The 26012-nt window shown below is 44.0% G+C and overlaps 1 protein-coding gene across 1 annotated transcript in view; it reads left to right on the top strand.

Annotated features, from left to right (window-relative positions):
- LOC126260331 (synaptogenesis protein syg-2-like) overlaps positions 1 to 26012 on the top strand; it is a 437845-nt gene that overhangs the window by 298867 nt on the left and 112966 nt on the right. The window contains exons 6-7 of the mRNA XM_049957655.1: positions 16571 to 16722; positions 23222 to 23366. Of these exons, the coding sequence (XP_049813612.1) occupies positions 16571 to 16722; positions 23222 to 23366 (297 nt within the window). The remainder of the gene's footprint in view (positions 1 to 16570; positions 16723 to 23221; positions 23367 to 26012) is intronic.

Here is a 26012-nt window from a genome sequence, read left to right as displayed (position 1 = left end):
AATCCTGCCTCGGACATGGATGTGTGTGATGTCCTTAGGTTAGTTAGGTTTAAGTAGTTCCTAGTTCTAGGGGTCTGATGACCTCAGAAGTTAAGTCCCATAGTGCTCAGAGTCATTTGAACCATTTTTTTACTATAACTACAGCACGCACTGAACCACTGGGAGCAGGTGCACTACAACCACCCAGTACCATAAATCGACGATACTGGGCCACACATAGGAAGAACTACGACAGTGTAGTGCAGGAAATAACTGAAGGAAATACACAAATAGATGATCAGAAAGGGAGCTTTCATTCAAATAAAATAACATTGAAGTCATAGCGATTTATGATGGTCGTATGGACATTCCTGTAGACAGCACATTGTCTGATCACCATGAACGTCAATGCTTGCCCTCCAACATGGTACCATGATGGTTACAGAGGTGATAAGTTCTGTTTGTGAGGTGCACCATTCCTGTTCCTCAAACAAAGCGGCTGACAAGTGCTGGATTGTCGATAGCGCACGTGGCCGTGCTAGAATACGTCTCCCCAAACCATACCATATGTGATCAATGCGATCTTGAGTCGGGGGACTGGCAGGTAAGGTCCATTCGCTAAACATCCTCTCCTTCCAAGACCTCCTCCAGCTGTTCATTCGACGCAGTCACTCAGAGGTGTTCGTCAAAATGAAGTCAGGGCCAAATGCACCGGTGGCAAAACACACATGTGGAAGATATACGATGTCATAATAACGTTGACGGTCCAGTGTACAGTATTCAAAGATTTGGAAGTCAGTTACATGTTCATTGTAACAGCTGGACCATCAAAACGTTAATGTTCGACAATCCTGGACGTACGCTGAAATGGTGGGAGGGGAATACGCAGTGCACCCAGAAATATTGTCAAACATAGTCGTTTCGGACGACCAGTTGTTGGACGACCAGGTGTTGTGGTAGGAGGAGGCACTCATGTAACATTCCCTAAGCGCAAAACGACGTAGCAGTGACTTCATGTACGAAATGTAGGAAGTATTTTGGGGTATATTACTGTAGAAGCTCATTCTAGAACGTGGTACAAATTGAAAGAAAAGTTAGTGTAGCTATGACCATATGCGTGAAGGCTGATTTGAAAACGTAGTGATTCAGGAGGGACGGAGATTAAGAACTCTTCTTGCCATGCTCAGACAGTCATTCTTCCTGGATCACATTCCTGTGAAATACACTACGCACCATCATTTGTCAGCGACTGTGCCCCATCTCCTAGAACCCTTCGTCGACGGGATGTTAATTCATGAATTACGGCTCCGTCTTCAGGCCACGAGTGGCCTACAGTGACCATCCGACCGCCGTGTCATCCTCAGTGGAGGATGCGGGTAGGAGGGGCATGGGGTCAGCACACCGCTCTCCCGGTCGTAATATGGTGTTCTTGACCGAAGCCGCTACAGTTCGGTCGAGTAGCTCCTCAATTGGCGTCACGAGGGTGAATGCATCCTGAAAAATGGCAACAGCGCATGGCGGTCCAGATGGTCATGAATTAAGGCTAAGGTGTAGAAAAACAGAATAGAAAAGAAAGGTTTGGCTTTCCATCAACTGAAGCATAAAAAAGACTTAAAACGTATATTAGTGGGAGTGAATGAGAACTTGATCCTCACTACGATCGATCCACTTGTGATAGGCCTTGACGATGGGACATTGTCGAGTAGCGCTAACGAAAATTATGAAAACTGAAATCAGTTATCCCTTTTCCTACGAATACTAGACCCTAGCGTTATTCAGGTTCATTTGTTCCCTTGTAAATAAAGTAATCAGTGAATGTTCTTATGTTTATAGGCTTTTTACGTCTCATTACCGTGCATACCTTCCACTTATATTAAATCCTGTGTACTGTACTGGATTAACCAATATGAATCCATATTGTGCATTTTCAACTTCTCGCGGCGTAATGAAAATCCATTAAATTTTTGGCATGCAGCCCCGCAAATAATATTTCCTCCGCTGATATTTCGGCCGTGTATCGTCCGGCCATCCTCAGAGTGAGTCACAAGACTGACGACAAGATGCCAAGCGCGGCCTTATATGCTCCACCGCGGCGGTACTGCGCATGCGGGTCACAGATGCTGGTTGGCGGCAGAGAGATACGTTTACACATGCGCCACCTGTGGCGAAGGCGTACAGACATTCGATTCGCTTATCGATGTATGATCGGCGGCGGTGAGACCATGACGACTTCTCTGCAGTTTAATTACCCCAGGAGCCGGATTCCACGCTTTGTCCAAATTAAAACCATTATCTCTATTTACTAAATTATTGGCTAATTTAATCTCTATAGCTTCCTTGAAAACAGATTCCCAAAAAGAGGAGGTGGATGTTAAAATCTTCACATCACTGTAATTCATGGAATGCCCTGAATCAATGCAATGTTCGGCCACAGCTGACTTGCCTGGCTGTAATAAATCGAAGATACACACTCTTATTACAGTAAGTATGAAATTGAAAAATAATCCAGTGCTACTCGGAATTGAACTCTCGAACTCAGATATTCTGACAGAAAACGCAACCGAATTCACTAAATTTACGGCACATTCACTGAAGGATGTTGTTCATGGTGTCTGATCTGAAGACTGGAAATTCTGAGGTAGATGAAAACACTACACTTTATCTTCTAAACATCTGTAAGTGGTACAAATTCAGAAACTGTTACACCGCTCTTATAAACTATGTGCTTGAGCTTAAGGTATGAACTAATTGGACTTTAAGGAAATGTTCCATACTTTAGTTCTTATACCATTATTTGTAGGTATCGCAATGTGACTTTTTCTCTCCATTCGACACCCCTACACAGTTTTCATGAAGTCACATTTTTCATTTTATGCATCTCATCATTTCTTCCATTGGATCTTCTTCCCACAACAGTCTACACGCTTCTTCTGTTTTAGGAATGGGTTACTGTTGCAGCTTCCTCACAGTCCCAAAACATTTCCTTTTGCCAGGTGGAGCTTTAATTGTACACTTTTCTCATCGGTTATCTCTTTTCTGTGTTATAATGGATTGCTCCTCAGATGACAGATTCCTTGGCTAGGCCTTGGAAGTTTTGTTTCGGCGATTTTTCTTCTATGGATACCTTCAGCCCACATTTTGCTTGCCACAGCTCCCTCCACTCTATTGAAATTATGGGGCAATCCATTTCCTGGAGCAATGTCGAACCCAGCTTTTCTTACGTCAGACATGCTTAAGGTAAACAACATGCCTTCAAATGTAAGAAATGCTCTTCCCTTTCGGTTTCAATTTCGGTGGAAAAAAGATCGTAGGGCCAAAAGTTCTTATACGCCATTTCGACTTCTCTTTTTTTTTATTTTCAGCGTGACTATCAATTGTTGGCTTGGATACATTTTATATGTACACACTTTCATTTAATCCATCCCATGCCGGCCGGAGTGGCCGTGCGGTTCTAGGCGCTCCAGTCCGGAGCCGCGCTGCTGCTACGGTCGCAGGTTCGAATCCTGCCTCGGGCATGGGTGTATGTGATGTCCTTAGGTTAGTTAGGTTTAAGTAGTTCTAAGTTGTAGGGGACTGATGACCACAGCAGTTGAGTCCCATAGTGCTCCGAGCCATTTGCACTATTTTTGAATCCATCCCATTTAGATTTACTGTTATAGCTATACGCAATTTAAATGTGCTCCTGTTTTCATAACGCTTTTTTCCTGCCATACTGTAATGCAAATTAACTACACATAGGTAACAGAAGATATGGGCTAGCGATACGCACATATACAGATGGAAGTAGTATCGCGTACACAAGGTATAGAAGGGCAGTGCATTGGCGTAGCTGTCATTTGCTGTTAGGTGTTTAGCTGAAAAGGTTTCCGACGTCACTGTGGCTACGCGGCAGGAATTAACAGACCTTAAACGCGGAATGGCACTTGGAGCTTGAGGCATGGGGAATTGCGTTTCCGAAATCATTTGGGAATTCAGTATTCTGAGATCCACAGCGTCAAGAGTGTGCTGAGAATACCAAATTTCTGATAATGCCTCTCACCATGGACAAAGTAGTGGCTGACGGCCTTGTCTTAAAGACCGAGAGTAGTGGCGTTTGCATGGAGTTGTCAGTGATAACAGACAAGCAACAATGAATGAAATAGCTCCAGAAATCAATGTGGGACGTACGACGAACGTATCCATTAAGACAGTGCGGCGAAATTTCGTGTTAACGGTTTGTGGCAGCAGACACACGACATCACCTTCAATGCCTATCCTGGGCTCATGACGATGTCGGTTGGACCCTAGACTACTGTAAAACCATGACCTGGACAGATGATTCCTATTTCTGTTGGTAAGAGGTGATGGCAGGTTTCGAATGAGGCGCAAGACCTTACGAAACCATGGCCCCAAGCAGTCAACAAAGCACTGTGCAAGCTGCTGGCGGCTCCGTAATGGTATGGGCTGTGTTTACTTCGAATGGACTAGGTCCCGAACCGATCATTGACTGGAAATAGTTATGTCCAGTTACTGGAGAGCATCTGCAGCCATTCATGAACATTTTGAGACTGTCAACAAGGCACTGTGGAAGCTGCTGGTGGCTCCATAATGGTGTTGGCTGTGTTTTCATCGAATGGACTGGGCCTTGAACATATCGCTGACTGGAAATAGTTGTGTCCGGCTACTTGGAGACCATCTGCAACCATTCATGAACATTTCCCCGAACAACGGTTGTTCTCGATTTGTTTGAAGATCTTTCTGGACACTTATTTCTTTAGGACTATATGAAATCCGAGGTATATTCTATCTCCCTTGACTCGGAGGTGGAAATGGTTACAAGAATTCTTCCATCGGCCGCACAAATACAGAACACACCACGCATTTGTCGTGAACACAGGACTCCATGGCACGTTGGTACCGGCTGTGCGCTGAGATTAATGGTGGTCATTTTGAACATTCTTTTTAATGTAATAAGTGATCATAACAGTAAAGTAATGGAAAACATTTAACAGCAGTTTGTTCACAATCACACACAATGACCACCTGTGTGTATTCAGTGCTCAGTACTTCAACAAAATGTGCTTCCGATGCATGGTTGATGTACTGCAAAATTCTGTGCCCAAAATAATAGGGATGATACAGGAGACTAAAACGAATATATTTCGTAGAGCATCCACAGATCAGAAACGCATTTTGTGAAGTACTGAGTACACAGTCGGTAATCGTGTGTGATTGTGAAATGTCATGATCACTATTACACTACAATGAATTTTCAAAATGACCGCAATTAATCTCAGCCCACAGCAGGTATTAACGTAGCAGGGAGTCCTGTGTTAACGACAAACGCGTAGCCCGCATCTCGTGGTCGTGCGGTAGCGTTCTCGCTTCCCACGCCCGGGTTCCCGGGTTCGATTCCCGGCGGGGTCAGGGATTTTCTCTGCCTCGTGATGGCTGGGTGTTGTGTGCTGTCCTTAGGTTAGTTAGGTTTAAGTAGTTCTAAGTTCTAGGGGACTGATGACCATAGATGTTAAGTCCCATAGTGCTCAGAGCCATTTGAACCATTTGACAAACGCGTAGTGTGTTCTCTATTTGTGTAGCCGCTTCCAGAGTTCTTGTAACCAGTTCCACATCTGAGTCAAGAGAGATAGAATACACCTCGGCTTTCATGTAGCCCTAAAGAAATAAGTCTTACGGTATTTGTTCTGGGGGCTTTGCACGTCAATGTTTTCCCCATTGTAGAGCATCATGTTGCCACTGCAACTGTTATGCAGACACCTGTGTCTCTCCTAAGAACCATTTGGCGCATTCCTTCAGGTGGTCATTGTGTGTGATTGTGAATAAACCGCTATTATATATATATATATATATCTCTTATTTTTCACTATGTGACACAATATACACGATACCAGTTACTGAAAGGTTCATTACTAGACCTGGCCTCATTGTTGGAATGTTCTACTGCGTGAGTAGTGTCAACACGCACCAGCAGCATGCGAAGGGCAAGCAAACATCAAGTGACCAAGAGAGAAGAAGCACCGAAACACACCACAGAAAACGAAACCTTGAAAGAAGTAGGCAAAGCGAGAAAGCTGCTCAACCTACGAATCAGCGAGACCAGAAATACTCGATAAGTCACTACGGTTACGTCATTACGACTACATTAACTAGTATGTACTAAAGTTACTGAACCGGTTTATTCCAGTAGGAATCTCAATATTGAAAGCAGCTGCGAGTCACGTACATGTAGTTACTAAGTATGCCGTGGAACAGGCACTGTTCCTCCTTCAGTCCTGACTGTCGTCCCCGTGTAGCCTCGTCCGGACGGACAGTGGTGGAGCAGGGGTAGTCGTGAACTGCTGGCGCGGCCGGCTGCGTTATTGAGTTAGAAGTTGGCCGCACTGCTGCCGTTAGCCACAGTGGCGACGCCACGTCCCGAGCGAGACCGGGACTTCCCCGGGCATCACGCTTGGTGGCGGCAGTTTGCGCGCCCGCCCAGCAGCTCTGCACCCCTGCTGATAAACGGCGGAGACTTCGCCTCAAGTTGCGCCATTACTGCCCCCTGAATTACGTCCGTCCTTGATGCTTTTCGCTGGCGAAGCACAGCTATAAAGCGTTCATTCTATTCAAAGGCACTTTTATTCCAAGAAAATGGCCTCTTCGGAAAGCCAAAGTCGTTGTGCTATAGTCAAGAACCACACGGCGCCATTCTTTATGGACTCTAAAACGTTTAGCGAAGGTTAGCGACCGTCCGTAGTACCTACATATGAGAATCTCAGCAAAGACTGAGTCCTGCTTTGTGATAAACCCCACCAACGCTGAGACACACCAGTAAGAAAGTAACTCACTACAGCGTCCTCCTGAAATGAAAAGTTTTTGAATAACTATTTCATTAGCAATTGCCTACCTAGGTTCTCTCCCCTCGCTCAGCCGGCCGAGGTGGTCGTGCGGTTCTAGGCGCTCCAGTCCGGAACCGCGGGACTGCTGCAGTCGCAGGTTCGAATCCTGCCTCCGGCATGGATGTGTGTGATGTCCTTAGGTTAGTTAGGTTTAAGTAGTTCTAAGTTCTAGGGGACTAATGACTTAAGATGTTAAGTCCCATAGTGCCTAGAGCCATTTGAACCATCCCCTCACTCAGACCGGGTGAGCTTTTTGACATAAAGACCATAGTAGACACAAGGTCCTCATCAGACCACCCCTGGCGTGCAGTCGTCAGACATGTTACCGAAGTAGGTGTGAGATATTAAAACATATGACACACTTATATGTCACACCTACCTGGAAGCGAGCTTGGTTACTGCGACCCATGTGATGGCATGTCGATGGCATTTGATACCGAAACCAGGTTGTCAGTAGACAAAATAAAATACTGACTGTGAACTAAAGCAGTTGATTTTTCCCACTTTCAAAACATTCTCTCATTCTATCCGCTAACTGCTCTGCGTTTAATACTGTAATTCCTGTTGCTTTTTCATTGATGATGATTTTGGGTATAGGACGCTCAATAGCTTGGTCATCAAAACCCTTACAAAGGGTCAGCATGCCATCGTTCTATGTGTGTATGCGCGTGCGGGTGCACGTGCGCGATGGAGAGGGAATGGGATGGGGCGACAAAGAAGGATGTTCCCACAGCCAGAGTTCCTTATAATGCATTAAAGTCCATCTCCCCTCCCCAGCACTTAAGGGATGAGATATTTTCTGACAGGGAGATCTTGCAGTTGCAATCAGCGAACATTTACGCATCCTCGTTCTTCTAAAATTCACTGTAACACTCTCATCTTCATGTTGTGAAAGCATTTTCCTTTTCAAAATAATAAAAATGCTAAATCTACTTTATGGCTGACTTCTCTCTATTCTTTTGATATTGATTTCTGCATGAAGATAGGTTCAACATATGACCGAACCCTTCTAAAACGTACGTTGCCCAAGGATTAAAATGTCTGTGATTGATTTTATTTTGTCGTAGACTAATTAGATTCAATTTCTATTGACTATTGGGAACTCCTCCACGGCACTTCGTGTTTCTCTACTGAAGGACAGCATTAGAGGGTCAACTCACTCTGTGAAGGAACGGCCGCCATTGAGTATAGCAGGCTCAGTTATTCTTTGGAGCTTAGGCCATACATGTTGATTTCAGTACAACGCATTCATACTGGTGTATAACATCACGATAAGCTAACAACTGGTGGCATTCATTTGTAGGTGACGTCTGATTTAACCTTCAGTTTATACACAATAAAAAATGTTTTGCATCACCGGGGTTCCCAGAACTCCTGAAGGCCGGCCGCGGTGGTCTCGCGGCTCTAGGCGCTCAGTCCGGAACCGCGCGACTGCTACGGTCGCAGGTTCGAATCCTGCCTCGGGCATGGATGTGTGTGATGTCCTTAGGTTAGTTAGGTTTAAGTAGTTCTAAGTTCTAGGGGACTGATGACCACAGATGTTAAGTCCCATAGTGCTCAGAGCTATTTGAACCATTTGAAGAACTCCTGAAGATAGGCTTTGACTGTGGATATCGTATCACAGACACAGTCCCTTTGACCTGAGACGGCTCTAAACCCGCCCAATGACGTAAAAAACCATCCATAAGCAGCGCTTAGTAGACGGAAGGGGTCCGACAGCCGATGAGTTCCAGTCATTCCACAGGTGGTACACAGCTCGTGTTGTCTGTAGTTAAACCATGCCTGGTCGGTCAATAACGCGGTTTGCTCACATCCGAATTGTTACTTTGTGCCAGGAAGTGCTCTCAACAAGCTCAATGTCGAGGTGTCTCGGAGTGAACCAGAGCGATGTTGCTCGGACATGGAGGAGACACAGAGAGACAGGAATTGTCGATGATACGCCTCGCTCAGGCCGCCCAAGGCCTACTACTGCAGTGGATGACCGCTACCTACGGACTATGGCGCGGAGGAACCCTAACAGCAACGCCCCATGTTGAATAATGCTTTTCGTGCAGCCACGGGATGTCGTGTTACGACTCAAATTGTGCGGAATAAGCTGCATGATGACAACTTCACTCCCGACGTCCAAGGCGAGGTCCATCTCTGCAACCACGACAGCATGCAGTGCGGTACAGATGGGCAAAAAAAAAAAAAAAAAAGCCAAATGGACCGCTCAGGATTGGTATCACGTTCTCTTCACCGATGAGTGCCATATATGCCTTCAACCAGACAATCGCCAGAGACGTGTTTGGGAGCAATCCGGTCAGGCTGAGCGCCTTAGACACACTGTCCATCGAGTGCAGAAAGGTGGAGGTTTCCTGCTCTTTTGGGGTGGCATTATGTGGTGACGACGTACGCCACTGGTGGTAATGGAAGGCGCCGTAACGTCTGTACCACACGTGACTGCCATCCTTCGACCGATAGTGCAACAATGTCGGCAGAGTATTGGCGGGGCATTCGTCTTCATGGACGACAGTTCGTGCCCCCATCATGCACATCTTGTGAATGACTCTCTTCAGGATAACGACATCGCTCGACTACAGTGACCAGTATGTTCTCCAGACATGAACTCTATCGAACATGCCTGGGTTCAATTGAAAAGGGCTGATTATGGACAACGTGACCCAGCAATCACTATGAGGGATCTACGCCGAATCGCCGTTGAGGAGTAGGAAAATCTGGACCAACAGTGCCTTGATGAACTTCTGGATTGTAAGTCACGACGAACAGAGCGATGCATCAATGCAAGAGGACGTGCTACTGGGTATTAGAGGTACCGGCGTGTACAGCAATCTTTACCACCACCTCTGAAGGCTTCGCTGTATGGTGGTACAACACACAATGCGTGGTTTTCATGCGCAATAAAAAGGGCGGAAATGATGTTAATGTTGATCTCTATTACAATTTACTGTATAGGTTCTGGAACTTTCGGAACCCAGGTGATGCAAAACTTTTTTTGATGTGTGTATTTATCTTAGCTGTGGTATTAAAATTGAGTAAAACATTGTCGATTACAACATATGTTTATTATAGTCGACAACCTGTTTTAATTAAGATAGTAATCACTGCAGTACAAAATTATAAGTACATATTCAAAGGGATTTGTATACAGAGATACGATACATGGCTAAATCATCTGGAGTAGAATCTACATTATTAACAAAATAAGCCATTGTCCTCATGATGGTACTGGCGGCGGTAGACGGAGCAAGATCTGTAAGAACAGGGAAGTGAATTGTCGGATAAGACAGCATTATTAAAGAATATATTCACTAGTGGACGAAATTAAGAGATGGGTACCATTTTCCCACATTTCTCAGAAGAAACCAAACGAGACTGGGACCGTGAATGCAATATGCAAACAGTTTGGCGCTGGCGTAGCTGAGATAAGGTTACGAACTCGTGTTGGCCGCCCGACACCAGCGGGACGGATAAAAATCTGCGCAATTACGTCCGTTGCGAATTACAGTAGTGTCTGCTTTCGCTTTATTTTCGTTTTTTTCAGTGAAATACGTACGCATCATGGCTTAGACGACGGTATGAGATGGAGAAACTTGGGTGGGTTTGAGGTAGTCGCAACTCAGGTTGCGAGAGAATTGGACGTAACACCAAGTGTTACTTCGAATATGTGGAAGCTGTTTAAAACCAGTGGGGCAGTGACCACAAGACCAGGACAAGGTCGCCCGCTATCCACAAGCGCCAATCACGACCGTATTTGGTGCTTTCAGCCAAGCGCAAGAGGACGTCTACAGCTACACAACTCCCTCGTGACGTCGCTGCTGACACAGTAACAACAGTTGTGAGGAAGACGGTTGCCAGATGGCTTTGCGGAACAAGGCCGTATGTCAGAAAGTCGGCCGTGTGCATCCCACTCGCCGCCTCCCTCAAAAGAGAGCTTTAACAACGGTGCATACAATACGGACAGTGGACAAAGCTTCAACAGGCTTCAGAGATGAAGCCAAATTCAGTCTACCATGTGACTCTCGGCGAGTCTTCATATGGAGGGACCCGCAACATCAGGGAATGGGACACCTATGATGGCGGAGGTGTGATGATTTCGGCAGGGGTCTTGCACCATATCCGCACACTGCTCCATGCGTTTGGCACTGGTTCCGTAATAGCCCAGAGGTGCAGAAGGGAGACGGCCCTTTGTGCTGTCGGTTCTGATTTCATTTATATAGACGACAACGAAAAATCACATACTGCCTGACTGGCTAACGAATATCTTCCTTGCGAAGACATTCACCTTATAACATGTCTGGGTAAATCATTTGCCCTGAATCCTATTGAACTTGCTTGGGATGCTCTTGGGAGGGCAGATGCGACACGCCAAACCCAATCCTGAGCCATTCAGGTGTTGAAAACTGCTCTGGAGAAAGAGTGTCTCCGACTTCCTCAGGCACTCCCGAACTCGCTTGTTAATCATATGGCTTCTCGCTACGCATACTGTGTGTCTGTCCGCGGCGACCACACACAATACTAGCTACTTTTTGACAGCCATTTTCTAAAATGTGATTTCTAACACATTGGATCTTGGCCATTACTCAAGCTAATCAATGGAATTCGAACTGTTGTTTTTCACAAATGATTGTTGTACAATAAATTATATCCGTACTTATTTTAATTTATTTGCCTCCAGTATTTCCCGCGTTATTAGGTTTCATGTTATCCATCTTTTAATTTTCTCCAGCAGTGCACTATACCCTCCGTCCATCGCGTACGAATGGATAAAAAAAGGCATACAAAAATTGCATACGTAATGCCTCGGAACAAAACCTACCGTAATCTATTCAAAATAACGAAACGCAATAACAGACATGATTTGAACAGTTTTATGTGTAGACTACTTCCCTTGGAATCTGTCTAAAATCGTTGAAAGTAGTCGTGGAAGAGATGGTTGTATTGATACTGATAGGTACGGTCCAGCAGGACACACTAACGACATCGGTGTAGGAGACGGAATGCCGTGGAGGCCACGGCTTATTTACTTAATTTTAATATTTTACATTCATCACTGTTAAATCTTCAGTGAAAGAATGATCTCTAAGATTTTTCTGCAAAAGTTTTTTTTATTACAGCGGTGAAATCTTGGGCAGCGTTTGGTTGCACTGCAAGATATGTAAGAGGAAGTAGTATTTCGTTCCTCATGTAAAGCTGTTTGAAAGGAACTGTGACCACACTTTTCAAGATGGCGAATTTACAGACTGAAGCTCAGGAATGATACTGTTAGCAAGCAGATGCGGAAAGTTTTCTATTTGGTAGTGTAGATGTCTAAATGTTCGCATCTCTTGGTTCAATTGTTAAGTGTTCCTGGCACAAGATCCTATGGTCCTAGGTTCGATTCCCGGCCTAGTCGGAGTGGTTGTTGGCTTAGGGACTGGATGTTTATGTGGTTCTTATCACTGCATCTTTCCAGGCGGTAGAACTATAATAATACCATGCGATCATTTTCTTTTTGTCTAAATATTATAAACTGAATAATAACTGACGTTATACACCGAGCTGGTAAAAATACGTTGTTCTTCAGGAATAAATCTTTAGGAATAACAAGGATTCTGACGCGACAGACTCACTACAGGAGTTTTCTGTGTTATCGTTTTCAAATACATTTCACTTCTCATCTCGCTGCGTTTCGGTGCCGTGTATGTAATGACGTAAGTAAAAGTCGTAAAGCAGAAAAACTTATTTTGGGTAAAAAGCGGATATTATGGGTAGAAACGTATGTAATTTCCTACAAAAACACAATAAAAATTTCATATGTATCGTTGAGAAATCACCAGAGAACTAAATGCCTCCAGCCAACCTAATGTATTATGTTCGACTTCCCAGGAAAGCTTCAGTTAAATGACTTTCATTGCACCAAATACAGGAATTAATTGCAGAAATAAAATTCAGTTGCATGTAAAAACACGAAAGGGCTGTGTACGATGTATCACAGTGTTCGTTACCATCTCACCTGTCCAACGTATAAACGAAAACCATCACTTTTATATCGGGAACTACGGAGAAATTATATTAACTGTACTACTGCATGTGTACTACCAGTGCAACAAGTCCATCAGTTTTTAAAATCAGTGCTTCATTTAAGCTGCAAATAGGAAACATTGTAATATTTGTTTCACTTCAAATTGTGGATAATGACAGAAACTCGGTCGGCCGGTGTGGCCGAGCGATTCTATGTGCTTCAGTCTGGAACCGCGCTGTTGCTACGGTCACAGGTTCTAATCCTGTCTCGGGCATGGATGTGTGTGATGTCTTTGTGTTAGTTAGGTTTAAGTAGTTCTGAGTTCCAGGGGATTGATCAAAATGGTTCACATGGCTCTGGGCACTATGGGACTTAACATCTACGGTCATCAGTACCCTAGAACTTAGAACTACTTAAACCTAACTAACCTAAGGACATCACACACATCCATGCCCGAGGCAGGATAAGAACCTGCGACCGTAGCAGTCGCGCGGCTCCGGACTGAGCGCCTAGAACCGCTAGACCACCGCGGCCGGCGGGATTGATCACCTCATATATTAAGTCCCATAGTGCTTAGGGCCATTTGAACCATTTGAACAGAAACTCGGCTGATGGCCGTTCGTCTCGTAACTTAAATGTTGGTTTCAGACCTTGACGCCTCACAGACAGCGGAGTGCGTGGAGTATATCTTTATCATATATTTAAAAAAAAATGCAAATGTTGCACGCGCCGTCGATCCACCTGACCGACTGCCTCACGAGGTAAGATTATGGGGAATTTATGGAGCTATCTAGTAGCTAAGGTTTAGCTGACGTCATTAGTCATGACCGCTTAGGTCATGTGATAACGTAGGTATCAGCGGTTCTACTCTACCGTGCTTGCCTAGTGAATTTATTATAGTTTGTGGGCTGCTTCTTAAAAAGCTCTTGGTAAGCGTCACTGCATTAGCAAAAGCGTTTCTTTCATCATGTGACGAAGGTGGTGTGAACCTGCCCAGCTGCGCTGCCCCACTACATTTCTCATGCGATGCGCTGTCTGGCTTGCCGGAAGCGCCGATGTTGCCTTTTGTTATATCCAGGAATAACACAATAACCTCTTCAGTCTGGTTTATCAAATCACAAATCACTTTTTAACAATTATGTTAGCCAAGCGTCTACCCAGGCTCACACTCAGAAATAATGCAGAAATAAAGTTTGGTTATACCAATGTCCGAATGTGCATGGTGGGGTGCACGTCCCATAATTATTCCCAAGTCCAGTGAAGTTCAGTCTCTCCAAGTGAAGTCGCAAGATTTTCCGCCGAGCAGCCAGGTAACGTCGAGTGGTGCGGCGAGTCATCCACAAGCAGCTGGAACACGGCGTACTGCACTTCCCGATGAGAACTGTCGTTTGCGGCGGCGGCCGGGTTTATATAAGGCTTGCTAGTTAATGGAGCCGTCGGCTGGGGTCGCTGTTTTCCAGGGAAAACCAATCGCAATGTTTCCTGGCGTAGCCAATTGCTGTGTGCTGACAAACGCGCGCGCGCGCGCGCGAAGGCGGCCAGCGATGATACCCGCGAGCCGCCCGGAGAAGTGCGGCCAGCGATGTATTTCTCGGCCACGTAAGGGAGCGTGCGTGTAAAGACGGCAAGCGATGGAAGCAGCGGGCCGCCCAGGGAAGTGCGGCCAGCGATGTATTTGGTGGCCGCGTACTGGAGCGCGTTGTTCGGTGTTTGTTAGAGGTGGTGTATACCACACCTATCTACTTGACTTGCTGTCGGTGGTGAAATGTTATTCTTCACGCCCGCCTCGCGCCAACACCTCCGTAATGCAAGAGAGGTAGCTTCGCTCTGGAACTTTAGAATTTCAGATGTTTGCTGCCCTATACAAGGTTGGCGAGCGGCAGTGTAAATGAAAACCTTCCCATTAACTCTGGGAGTTTAGGAGCAATTATGTTAAACGTACTACAAATGGGTAGCACTAATATAAGTCCGTCAGTTAAACTCAGTGCTTCATTTAAGTTACAAATGGGAAACATTGTAATGTCCTATCCAATTTGCGTTGTGCCGAATGACCGAAACTCGGCTGTTTGCCATCCATCTTGTAACATAGATGATGGTTTAAAACCTTGTCTCGCCACAGATGGCAGATTGTGAGGTGTATATAAATTCTCCATCGCGTATATTTAACATCTGTTCCTAAACGCCGGCCGTAGTGGCCGAGCAGTTCTAGGAGCTACAGTCTGGAACCGCGAGACCGCTACGGTCGCAGGGAGGGGGTACACAGGCGTCCCAGTCCATTCCCTTCCATGCCCTTCAACTGTCACAACTGCTGCCTGGTTCCTGTACGAGCTGCAGGTGACTTCGCGGTCTGAGACTGCGTGCGGCCACTCACCCTGCCTCGGGCATGTATGTGTGTGATGTCCTTAGGTTGGTTAGGTTTAAGTAGTTCTAAGTTCTAGGGGACTGATGACCACAGATGTTAAGTCCCATAGTGCTCAGAGCCATTTGAACCATTTTTGAACATCCCAGAGGGGTCGGAATGAAAATGTGGTGACACCGAAGCATAACAGCAACAAGTGGAGCAGTTTCAAGCGAATTTCTTACTTGCAGGTCGTTATATGTATAAAAAATGCTGTGGCAGTGTCGCCACAACCGGTAAATGCGCGGACGTGGAGTAAGAAGGTTGACCCAAAAATGTTGTAAAACGATCTGTTGCTGTTTATTTCATGTATTTAATTGACCTAGAATACTTTTAAATGTATGGAGTACAATTTTTTTTTTCATTTGTGCTGTTCATTGTGTCAGACAGATCACGATAGTGAGCACTGCACCAAGCCAATAAATTTGTCTACATATTTCAGGATTTAAGATCAAGTCACAAGGTTGAGTACCACAGATAGGTATAACATGCAGTATGCAGTCTTTCTGTGTAACACAGCGGAGAATCAGCTCACATTAGTGGAATACATGTCACATAAGCATGTGTTCAACATTACTTACTAAGCCCCTTGCTGGATAACAACGAAACGTAGAACACGCCTTACTACTTGGCAAGAAAAATTGTTGTGCCAAGAAACACCAGTATCCTACTCTGAAGGCGGTGATAACGGCGTGATGGGTACATAAGGGGGAAGAAGGACGTGCCCGGTGAGAGGGGCGATGAGAAATGGATGGCCAGAGGGGACGGAAGACATGGACTGAAAAATGGAAAGGATTAGATAGTCACATAGGAGGAGGATGAGATGGAGATTATGGGGGAGGAGGAAATGGGGAGGAGGATGAGAGGGGAAGGAGGAAGAGATAGAAATGGAGGGGATATATAGAGAGGAGGGAGGAGATGGACAGAGAGACACAGGGAGAAGGGGGAGGATGTCATGGTAAGAAAGGGGCTACATGGAGGGCGGAGCAGATGATCAGAGGCAGAAGGGGAAAGAGGAGGAAGAAGGAGGTGGGTAGAGAGAGGATGAATAGAGGGGGGGGGAGAAGAAGATGGAGAGATAGAGAAGGAAGATGAGATGGACAGAGAGTGGGGTGAGGATTTGGACAGTGCTAAGAAGAGCGAGGAGGAGATGGACTAATACAAGACTGGAATATATAAATACCCTGGCAACGCCAAGTGTCCCAGTTAATGTACCTGTGATGTAAGGCAATGAGTAATACGGCAGTTAGCTATACATCCGCCAACTCGAGAAGTGGTTAGTGCAGCAGCTGACGGGCGGGTGCGCTGTTGCAGTCAGGCCGCTGTCCACGACCATCCTGAGCAGCGAGCAGCCGCTGACGGCCGGCCGGCGCTACGAGATTGCCTGCCGCACAGTGGGGTCGCGGCCGCCGGCGGTAGTCTCCTGGTGGCTGGACAACACGCGGCTGCCCGCCAGCACCGACAAGGTGAGTGGCCGCACGCAGTCTCAGACCGCGAAGTCACCTGCAGCTCGTACAGGAACCAGGCAGCAGTTGTGACAGTTGAAGGGCATGGAAGGGAATGGACTGGGACGCCTGTGTACCCCCTCCCTGCTCTTATTGTCTGTACTTCTCGTAAGCAGTGGAGGAAATGGAGAAATTTTAGGAACTTCGCCTTTGCCGATGACTTAATCTAATTACTAAATGGCTAAAACGATCACCCTGTCACTAAATCCCAGTTTAAGGTTCCCAATCTAGTGACTTCCAGGGAGAACGGTATTTCCGATATTTCATACAATAATTATGACCCGTTTAACAAATTTTAGAAGCTACCATAATCTACTTATTAAGAAGTATAAGATCAAATTTTAAGTTTTTATTGTTGTTGTGGTCTTCAGTCCTGAGACTGGTTTGATGCAGCTCTCCATGCTGCTCTATCCAGTGCAAGCTTCTTCATCTCCCAGTACTTACTGCAACCTACATCCTTCTGACTGGGCTTAGTGTATTCATCTCTTGATCTCCCTCTACGATTTTTATCCTCCACGCTGCCCTCCAATGCTAAATTTGTGATCCCTTGGTGCCTCAGAACATGTCCTACCAACCGGTCCCTTCTTCTTGTCAAGTTGTGCCACAAACTCCTGTCCTCCCCAATTCTAGTCAATACCTCCTCATTAGTTATGTGATCTACCCATCTAATCTTCAGCATTCTTCTGTAGCACCACATTTCGAAACCTTCTATTTTCTTCTTGTCAAAACTATATATTGTCCATTTTTCACTTCCATACATGGCTACACTCCATACAAATACTTTCAGAAATGACTTCCTGACATTTAAACCTATACTCGATGTTAACAAGTTTCTCTTCTTCAGAAACGCTTTCCTTGCCATTTCCAGTCTACATTTTATATCCTCTCTATATCAACCATCATCAGTTATTTTTCTCCCCAAATAGCAAAACTCCTTTACTACTTTAAGTGTCTCATTTTCGAATCTAATTCCCTCAGCATCTTTCGACTTAATTCGACTACATTCCATTATCCTCGTTTTGCTGTTGTTGATGTTCATCTTACATTATCCTTTCAAGACCCTGTGCATTCGGTTCAACTGCTCTTCCAAGTCCAGATAAGTACAACAAATCAGTTTTTTGTGGGTCTTCAGTAATCTGACTGGTTTCATGCAGCTCTCCAGGAATTCCTCTCCTGTGCTGACGTCTTTATCTCAGAGTAACGCTTGCAACCTACGTTCACAATTATTTGCTTGAAATATTTCAATCTCTGTCATCCTCTACAGTTTTTACCCTCAACAGCTTCATCAAGTACCATGAAAGTTATTCCCAGATGTCTTAAGGTGCCCTGTCATCATGTCCCTTCTTCTTGTCATTGTTTTCCAGGTATTCCTTCCCTCGCCCTTCACCAACCTACCTAATTTTCAAAATTCGTCTTTGGCATGACATCTCGATTGCTTCGATTCTCTTATGTTCCCGTTTTTCCACAGTCCATGTTACTACAATACAATTCTGTGCTCCAAAAGTAGATTCTCAGAAATTACTTCCTCAACTTAAGGGCTATGTTTGATAGTAGTAGACTTCTCTTGGCCAGGAATGCCCTTCTTGCCAGTGATAATCTGCTTTTCGTGTCGTCCTTGATCCGTCCGTCATGGGTTATTTTGTTGCCTACCTAGCAGAGTTACTTAACTTCATCTGCTTGGTGATCACCAATTCCGATGTCAAGTTTCTCTCTGTTCTAATTTCCGCTATTTATCATTACTTTCATCAGAGTGCGAGTATAGGTCTTAAGGAAGGTAAACTCACAGCATGCAAATGAGCCAGATTATATTAATTACTTATTCAGTTATTTATTTGTCGCCCTGACTGTGTTCTCTATCTAGCCATCTAAATCACATGATTACACTTAATTGTATGAAAGAACGCAGAATGGCATTTACAGTATAAAGCCACAACCTGTCACAATTTTGTCCGCCAAACGTCGTTAAAAAATACACTTTGAATTAAATTAGACAGTTTTGATTTATCAGCTCATACCATTTCTGAAATGTTATCATAGGAAAGCCGTAAGTATGAAATACACATACCATTAAAGCCTGAGTTATTTCACAGTATTCTTAATGAAATAGACAGTCACTTTACGAAATCGAATGACTTTGGCAAACGAAATTGATGTAGGATGCGGAATGTTATTCCAAGTAATGTCTTTAAAAAGATCCAACGGTCCACAGTCCAATTTGGTTCACATAACCAAGATGAGGTTTACAATAGCTTCAGACTCAGAATCACACTCACATGCAGGACAATTCTAAATATTGCTTCATTGTACACGTAGAGGAAAAGAGGAGTGGTTGAAATGACGGGTCGAATGATGGTGGAAGTAGCTGATCGGTTCAAATATGTCATCGTAAACTACATCTTTGTAAAATTTCGAGGTTTTAACACCGAATAATGTCCATCTGTCGTTTTTTGGGACACGTTCCACATCTCTTGCCACAGATGTTCTAGATGGCCCTTGACCTCGCGTAAATAGTCTGTATACAGTAATTTCAAATCAGTGTAACTACCTATAGACGCAGCTTGCTTAACTAATAGAACTTCCTCGTTGTAGCGGACACCAGATTGGGAAAGCATCCACAGGAAATGGATTGCCTGCTCCCTCCGTTTGCTCCGAGCATATTCCTAAAACATATCCAGTATATAATGATTGGTTGTTTTCAATAAAATCTCCTCTGTCTTCAAGCCGTGTCGCTAGTTGCGGCCTCTGGCATCAGTCACAGCTGGGCCGAAACTACGCGGGCGCAGAAAATGATTGGCAGCTCAAAGCAGCTCCGGCCCGGCGTGGTACATAGTGAGGTCAGGTGGGTTGAGGGGCCGAAATTGCCGCTTCCGTCTCCTAACTAGCGTCAAGTATTCGTCGTTGCTTCCTTTCGACTTCCAAAGCCCACCCCATACATCCTATTGTGTGTGTAACCCTGATATCTGTTAATATTATTGCTATTCATTTAAAATCAGCCGCGTCTTTTGTAACGGAATCCCTGTTTGTTGCCGTATGAACCAAGACCCTCGTGTATCAAATATTATTTTGTGTGCGTTTTATGTACAATTCACAGAGGTGGCCCACGAGTCAGGCTCCCTTTCTTTAATACACTATGAGATCAAAAGTCTCGAGACAGCCCAAAAAACATATGTTTTTCATATTACGTGCATTGTGATGTCACCCACTGCCAGGTACTCCACATCAGCCACCTCAGTTGTCATTAGAGATCGTGAGAGAACAGAATTGGGCGCTCCGCGGAACTCACGTACTTCGAATTTGGTCAGGTGATTGGGTATCACTTGTGTCACACGTCTCTACGTCAGATTTCCACATTCCTACACATCCCTAGGCCCACTGTTACCGATGGTATGGGTCCCACACATATAAGCAATATTGTAGGCCGGGTCGGACGAGAGTTTTGTAAGTATTACCCTCTGTAGACTGATTGCATTTCCCCTGTATTCTACCAATGAACCTCTGTCCACTACATGCTTTACTTACGACTGAGTCTACCTGTTCATTACATTTCATATTCTTCCAACTGATGTACCCACGTGTTTGTATGCTTTAACCGATACTAATTGTGAGTCATCGATACTGTAGCCAAGAGATTCTACGTTTTTTTTTTTGTGAAGTGCTCATTTTCTAATTTCTGAACCCTTACAATAAGTTACAAACCTTTCCAAACACTTTTAAATCTTCTCAAGATCGACTGAATATCTATACATCTTTTTTCAGACAGTGCTTGACTACATATATAGCTGCTTCATCTGCAAGAAGTCCGAGGTTACTAATAATATTACTCCAAGGTCATTAAAATACCTATCGACAGGGGATCTCAAGTTGATTCCGTTTTTCTATATTTCCGGAAAGCTTTTGACACCGTTCCTCACAAACGACTTCTAATCAAGCTGCGGGCCTGTGGGGTATCGTCTCAGATGTGCGACTGGATTCGTGATTTCCTGTCAGAAAGGTCGCAGTTCGTAGTAATAGACGGCAAATCATCGAGTAAAACTGAAGTGATATCAGGTGTTCCCCAGGGAAGCGTCCTGGGACCTCTGCCGTTCCTGATCTATGACCTGGGTGACAATCTAAGCAGTTCTCTTAGGTTGTTCGCAGATGATGCTGTAATTTACCGTCTAGTAAGGTCATCCGAAGACCAGTATCAGTTGCAAAGCGATTTAGAAAAGATTGCTGTATGGTGTGGCAGGTGGCAGTTGACGCTAAATAACGAAAAGTGTGAGGTGATCCACATGAGTTCCAAAAGAAATCCGTTGGAATTCGATTACTCGATAAATAGTACAATTCTCAAGGCTGTCAATTCAACTAAGTACCTGGGTGTTAAAGTTACCAACAACTTCAGTTGGAAAGACCACATAGATAATATTGTGGGGAAGGCGAGCCAAAGGTTGCGTTTCATTGGCAGGACACTTGAAGATGCAACAAGTCCACTAAAGAGACAGCTTACACTACACTCGTTCGTCCTCTGTTAGAATATTGCTGCGTGATGTGGGATCCTTACCAGGAGGGATTGACGGAGGACATCGAAAGGGCGCAAAAAAGGGCAGCTCGTTTTGTATTATCACGTAGTAGGGGAGAGAGTGTGGCAGATATGATACGCGAATTGTGATGGAAGTCATTACAGCAAAGACGTTTTCTGTCGCGGCGAGATCTATTTACGAAATTTCAGTCACCAACTTCCTCTTCCGAATGCGAAAATATTTTGTTGAGCCCAACCTACATAGGTAGGAATGATCATCAAAATAAAATAAGAGAAATCAGAGTTCGAACAGAAAGGTTTAGGTGTTCGTTTCTCCCGCGCGCTGTTCGGGAGTGGAATGGTAGAGAGATAGTATGATTGTGGTTCGACGAACCCTCTGTCAAGCACTTAAATGTGAATTGCAGAGTAGTCATGTAGATGTAGATGTACACATGAGTTTACATATACGCATGTCTGAAGGTAATTGCAAAGTACGTTAGAACAACACAGGCACTGTAGTATTATATTTCACACCTAATGACAGGGCTGCGGCTTTACTCATACGTCTCTTCCTGTACGGGACTCACAGAACCTTTACAACTACAGGATGTAGACGAAAGCGGCTACATACGGAAATTTGAGTCGGCCCGTGGAGTGGCTCGGCTGGCTGGGGTCGTCACGGTGACCACTCGTGTCATGCGAAAGATCCGGATTCAACTCCCGGTCCGTGTACGAATATCCATTCTCACCAATGCGTAGCGCAGCCAAAGTTTAGCAATATTCGGAAATGCGAATATGATTCTCGTACACTACGAACAGCAAGTATAGGAACAAACTTCTCTGGAGAACACCCAAAGTCGCCTGCTAATGTCTGTCCATCCAAGATAATTATCTATGTATTCCCTACCAAAGAATCGTCAATCCAGTGACGAATTTCGCTCAATACCACATACGACCGTACTTCTGATAATAAGCATAGATATGATACGGAGTAAATGTGTTTCGGAAATCAAGAAATACTAAATCTACTTGACTACCTTCATCCAAGGCTTTCAACATGTCATGTAAGAATCCTGGTGAGAATTGGATTTCACATCGTCGATGTTTTCGGAGGAGGTCACTCTATTTGAGATTCTCGTTATGCTTAAGCTCGGACTAGATTCTAAGATACCGGACGATATTTTTGCGGTTCACATCTAAATCCTTCTTCTAAATTTGTAAATGGGTGTGACTTGTGTTTTATTGCAAGTACAGAGCACTGCTTTTAGTTCGAGGGATTTAAGATATAAATGAAAGATGGGCAAACTCAGCCGCAAATTCAGTATCGATTCTGATAGGAATTCCATCGGGCTTTAGAGCTTTGTTGAATTTTCATCATTTCAGCTGTTTCATAGCGCCACTGATATTAACAATTAGTCCACTCATCTTTTCAGTGGTACGCGGATTAAGTTGGGTCAACACTCCTGAGTTTTAATTTCGAAAAAAATATTTTAAAACGGAGTTAAGCGTTTCTTTTTTTTTCATCATAAATTTCAATTCCTACCTCATCCACGAGTGACTGGACTGAACTCTTACTTTCCTACCCAGAGAAGTCGAGTGTGCAGGAAAGATTGGGGGGGGGGGGGGGAGAGCTGCATCAAAGCGGCGAAGGTTCAAGTCCTCCCTCGGGCATGGGTGTGTGATGTACTTAGGATAATTTAGGTTAAGTAGTGTGTAAGCTTAGGGACTGTTGCCCTTGGCAGTTAAGTCCCATAAGAAAAAAAAAGAAAAATAAAGCAACATCAAATTGTTATTCGGACTGTAGACCACAGCAGCAACCACAACGATAAAGAGGGGAGGGTTTTGTAAGACGAGGTGTTAATGAGAGTATCTGCCATCGCTTACGCTTCGCTAACCTAAGCCCAGCTTAAGCATTTTGAACGCTTATCAATGTTGACACAGAGGTCGCTTCATCTGTCACAGGTTTCTGCAGACGATAACGAGACCATATCGACCCTATCGTTGACGCCGGAACCTACGGACGATGGGCGGCTGCTCACTTGTCGGGCTGAAAACCCTCAGGTGCTTGGAGGCATCGAGGAGCATTCAGTCAGGCTGGCTGTTTACTGTGAGTATGTCTGGCACAAAGTTAATGTCTCTCCAGAAATCTGTCATGAAGTTACTTAAAAGTCACGGTGTACTGTTGTCTAGTCCGAATATATAACACATTGACTAGGGGCTCGTCGGGGTGAGAGCTATCACATACAGGATTTCGCTTATTCGTAGTTTCATCACGCTTCATTCAATCTGAGTTTCATCGCACATAAAATGCTATAGCGTTGCTACATGTCGTGTGATCATGTGATTATTAGAAATACTTCAGTTGCACTTCAATATTTCGTAAATCACCTTTACTTGTTCCTTTCTTATGAGTGAAACACCATTACATTATCGAACGCTGTCTGTTATATTTCTTACATGTATTAACGTGCAGATACCGAATTCTCCATCATTTAAAATTTCTCTTTACGATAAACCTCAACCATGAGAAAACATTTCTGTGCACTGATTTGGTGAGATAGCGTTTCTTCACGAACAGAAGTGTGGCTATTTATTCCAATGAAAACCAGTTACTGTTTCCGACAGTTAGTCTCACAAGGAAACTGTCCAGTCCGACATTTCGAAACCTGCCATGAAAATCATTATGCAGTAAGGCTACATCCAAAGCATCACAATGTCAAAATTTTCGCTGCTAACACACACTGCAAGCATTTTTTTTAAAGAAATGGAGAAATGTACATCCTTACCGGAACTGTAGCAGACACCGCTTATCCTCGATTGACGGCACTCGGTTAACAGATAACACGGCACAATGCGATCGTAATTTGTATAGCGAGTTTCACTTTCTATTAACAGTTTCACTGACACATTTCTTCACAGTTACTATTCGCTCCAATTTGCTACTCATTTAATATGCATAAGAGTTTGGGGTCTAGTGAAGCAGGGGATACAACCCGTCGGCTTTGACCAATGACGTCATACATTAGTCATAGATAGTAATGTCTTCACTTCGAGGCATAGATAGTAAAACAGTTCTGTGTTCCGGATAAGCGCCATCATTTTGCGTTAAAATTATTCGCAATGATATTGAGGTAATTTGGAGTATTAGTTTGCTATTGTGGAACAATTTTTAGTGTGTTATTTTCGTTTACAGAAATGGATTTGTCTGTTTCTTATTCCTCGACATTTCCGTGTGGTAAGTTCACTTTGCCATTTGCTTCTCTCACTGCATTTCACTATTTTGACATATTTCACTGTTTTATTCCACCAATATGTGTATTTTCGTGTTGTGAAGTACGTAATAGACATTTCTCAGCTGTCGATCTTCTTTCGTTTCCCAGAACTAGTATCAGTACGACATTTTCGAATGTGTACTTGCTATATCACAGACGAAACCCCTGACACAACTAAAATTTCTATCCCGTCTTTCACTTCGCCTTTACATTGACGATACAACTAAAATTTGTATCCCGTCCTTCACTTCGCCTTTACACTGACACTATATATGTCAATTGGCGAGCAAGATACAAATGTTGCGTATAGCTATATAGCTCAAGTAACGAATGGGATACTATTAGCGTCCAAGGCAACAAGAAAACCGTACCCCATAGGGAAGTACGGGATAGAAATTCTGCGTGTCGTCTTCTTACCTCCGTGTACTTCAATTGAGGTACAGGTTGCAAATGTAACTTACGTCTATTTCCACCTTTTCGTTACCAGTGTACATACATAGAGGTCAACGGAAGTCTGGTATACATATATTACATACGTAGGTCCTTCTGTCATCAGTAGTACTGATATGTACGTAAGAAAAGACTGTTAGTAATAGCGGAGACGAAATGAATAACACATCTACAATTTGTATCCCGTGTTCCACTTAGGGTTTACTGAAGCGGAGGATACATCGTTCAAGTGAAGAACAGGACAGTAATGCTAGAGAAAACGAAGAAATCGACTTAAGACAAACTCGTATTCCGTACTGCACTTAAGCAAAAAAGTTCGAAAGAGTTTCGAGATACAACTGACATACACGTAACGTGATGGATTCTTTGCTAGTAATATATTTCATTCATTTATTTCGGTTGTATTTTGCGGAGAAATACTAAGATACAAACACGAGATATCGTTAACGTGAAAATACTACTGGCCCTTATATACGTCAAGTACAGTTTTTCTCTGTTGCATTCCTTTGTTTCTGAACATTCTTCTCAGCTCTTTCATCTTTGGAATACATGCTCTCTGGCCAATTCTGACGTCATTGGTCAAAAGCCGACGGGTTGTGTCCCCTGCTAAACTAGACGCAGAGTTTGAAGTTACCTTTCCGATATTGCTAAGAGTTAACAATGGAAGTTAAATTGAAATAATTTGCTTTGTAATTTCTCTATATATGCTTGCTAATAGCTTCCGTCATCGTGGACATTCCAGAAATTCACACCAGTGTGGTATCCAATATGTTCATAGTTTAATTTGTCAACCTCGTAAGGTCACAACGAAAAGAACGTTGTATGCAATGTAAATCACATACTTCTCCTGAGGACCGACATCTGTGCAACTTATTAGCTAATTTCTTGGACATTCATTCTGATAATGGCGAAATTTCGTTAGAAATTGTGGAAATATTAGAAGAAAGAAGAAGTAACTCTGACAGTTCCGTGAATTGCAGTAAGGACGATGATCTTTGTGCTAATTAAATTCCAGAACAGAATTTGAGTAA

The sequence above is a fragment of the Schistocerca nitens genome, chromosome 5 (assembly GCF_023898315.1).
Source record: "Schistocerca nitens isolate TAMUIC-IGC-003100 chromosome 5, iqSchNite1.1, whole genome shotgun sequence".
Taxonomy (NCBI): domain Eukaryota; kingdom Metazoa; phylum Arthropoda; class Insecta; order Orthoptera; family Acrididae; genus Schistocerca; species Schistocerca nitens.
The sequence above is the reverse complement of the archived record's forward strand: the minus strand, read 5'-3'. Positions and strand labels throughout refer to the sequence as shown.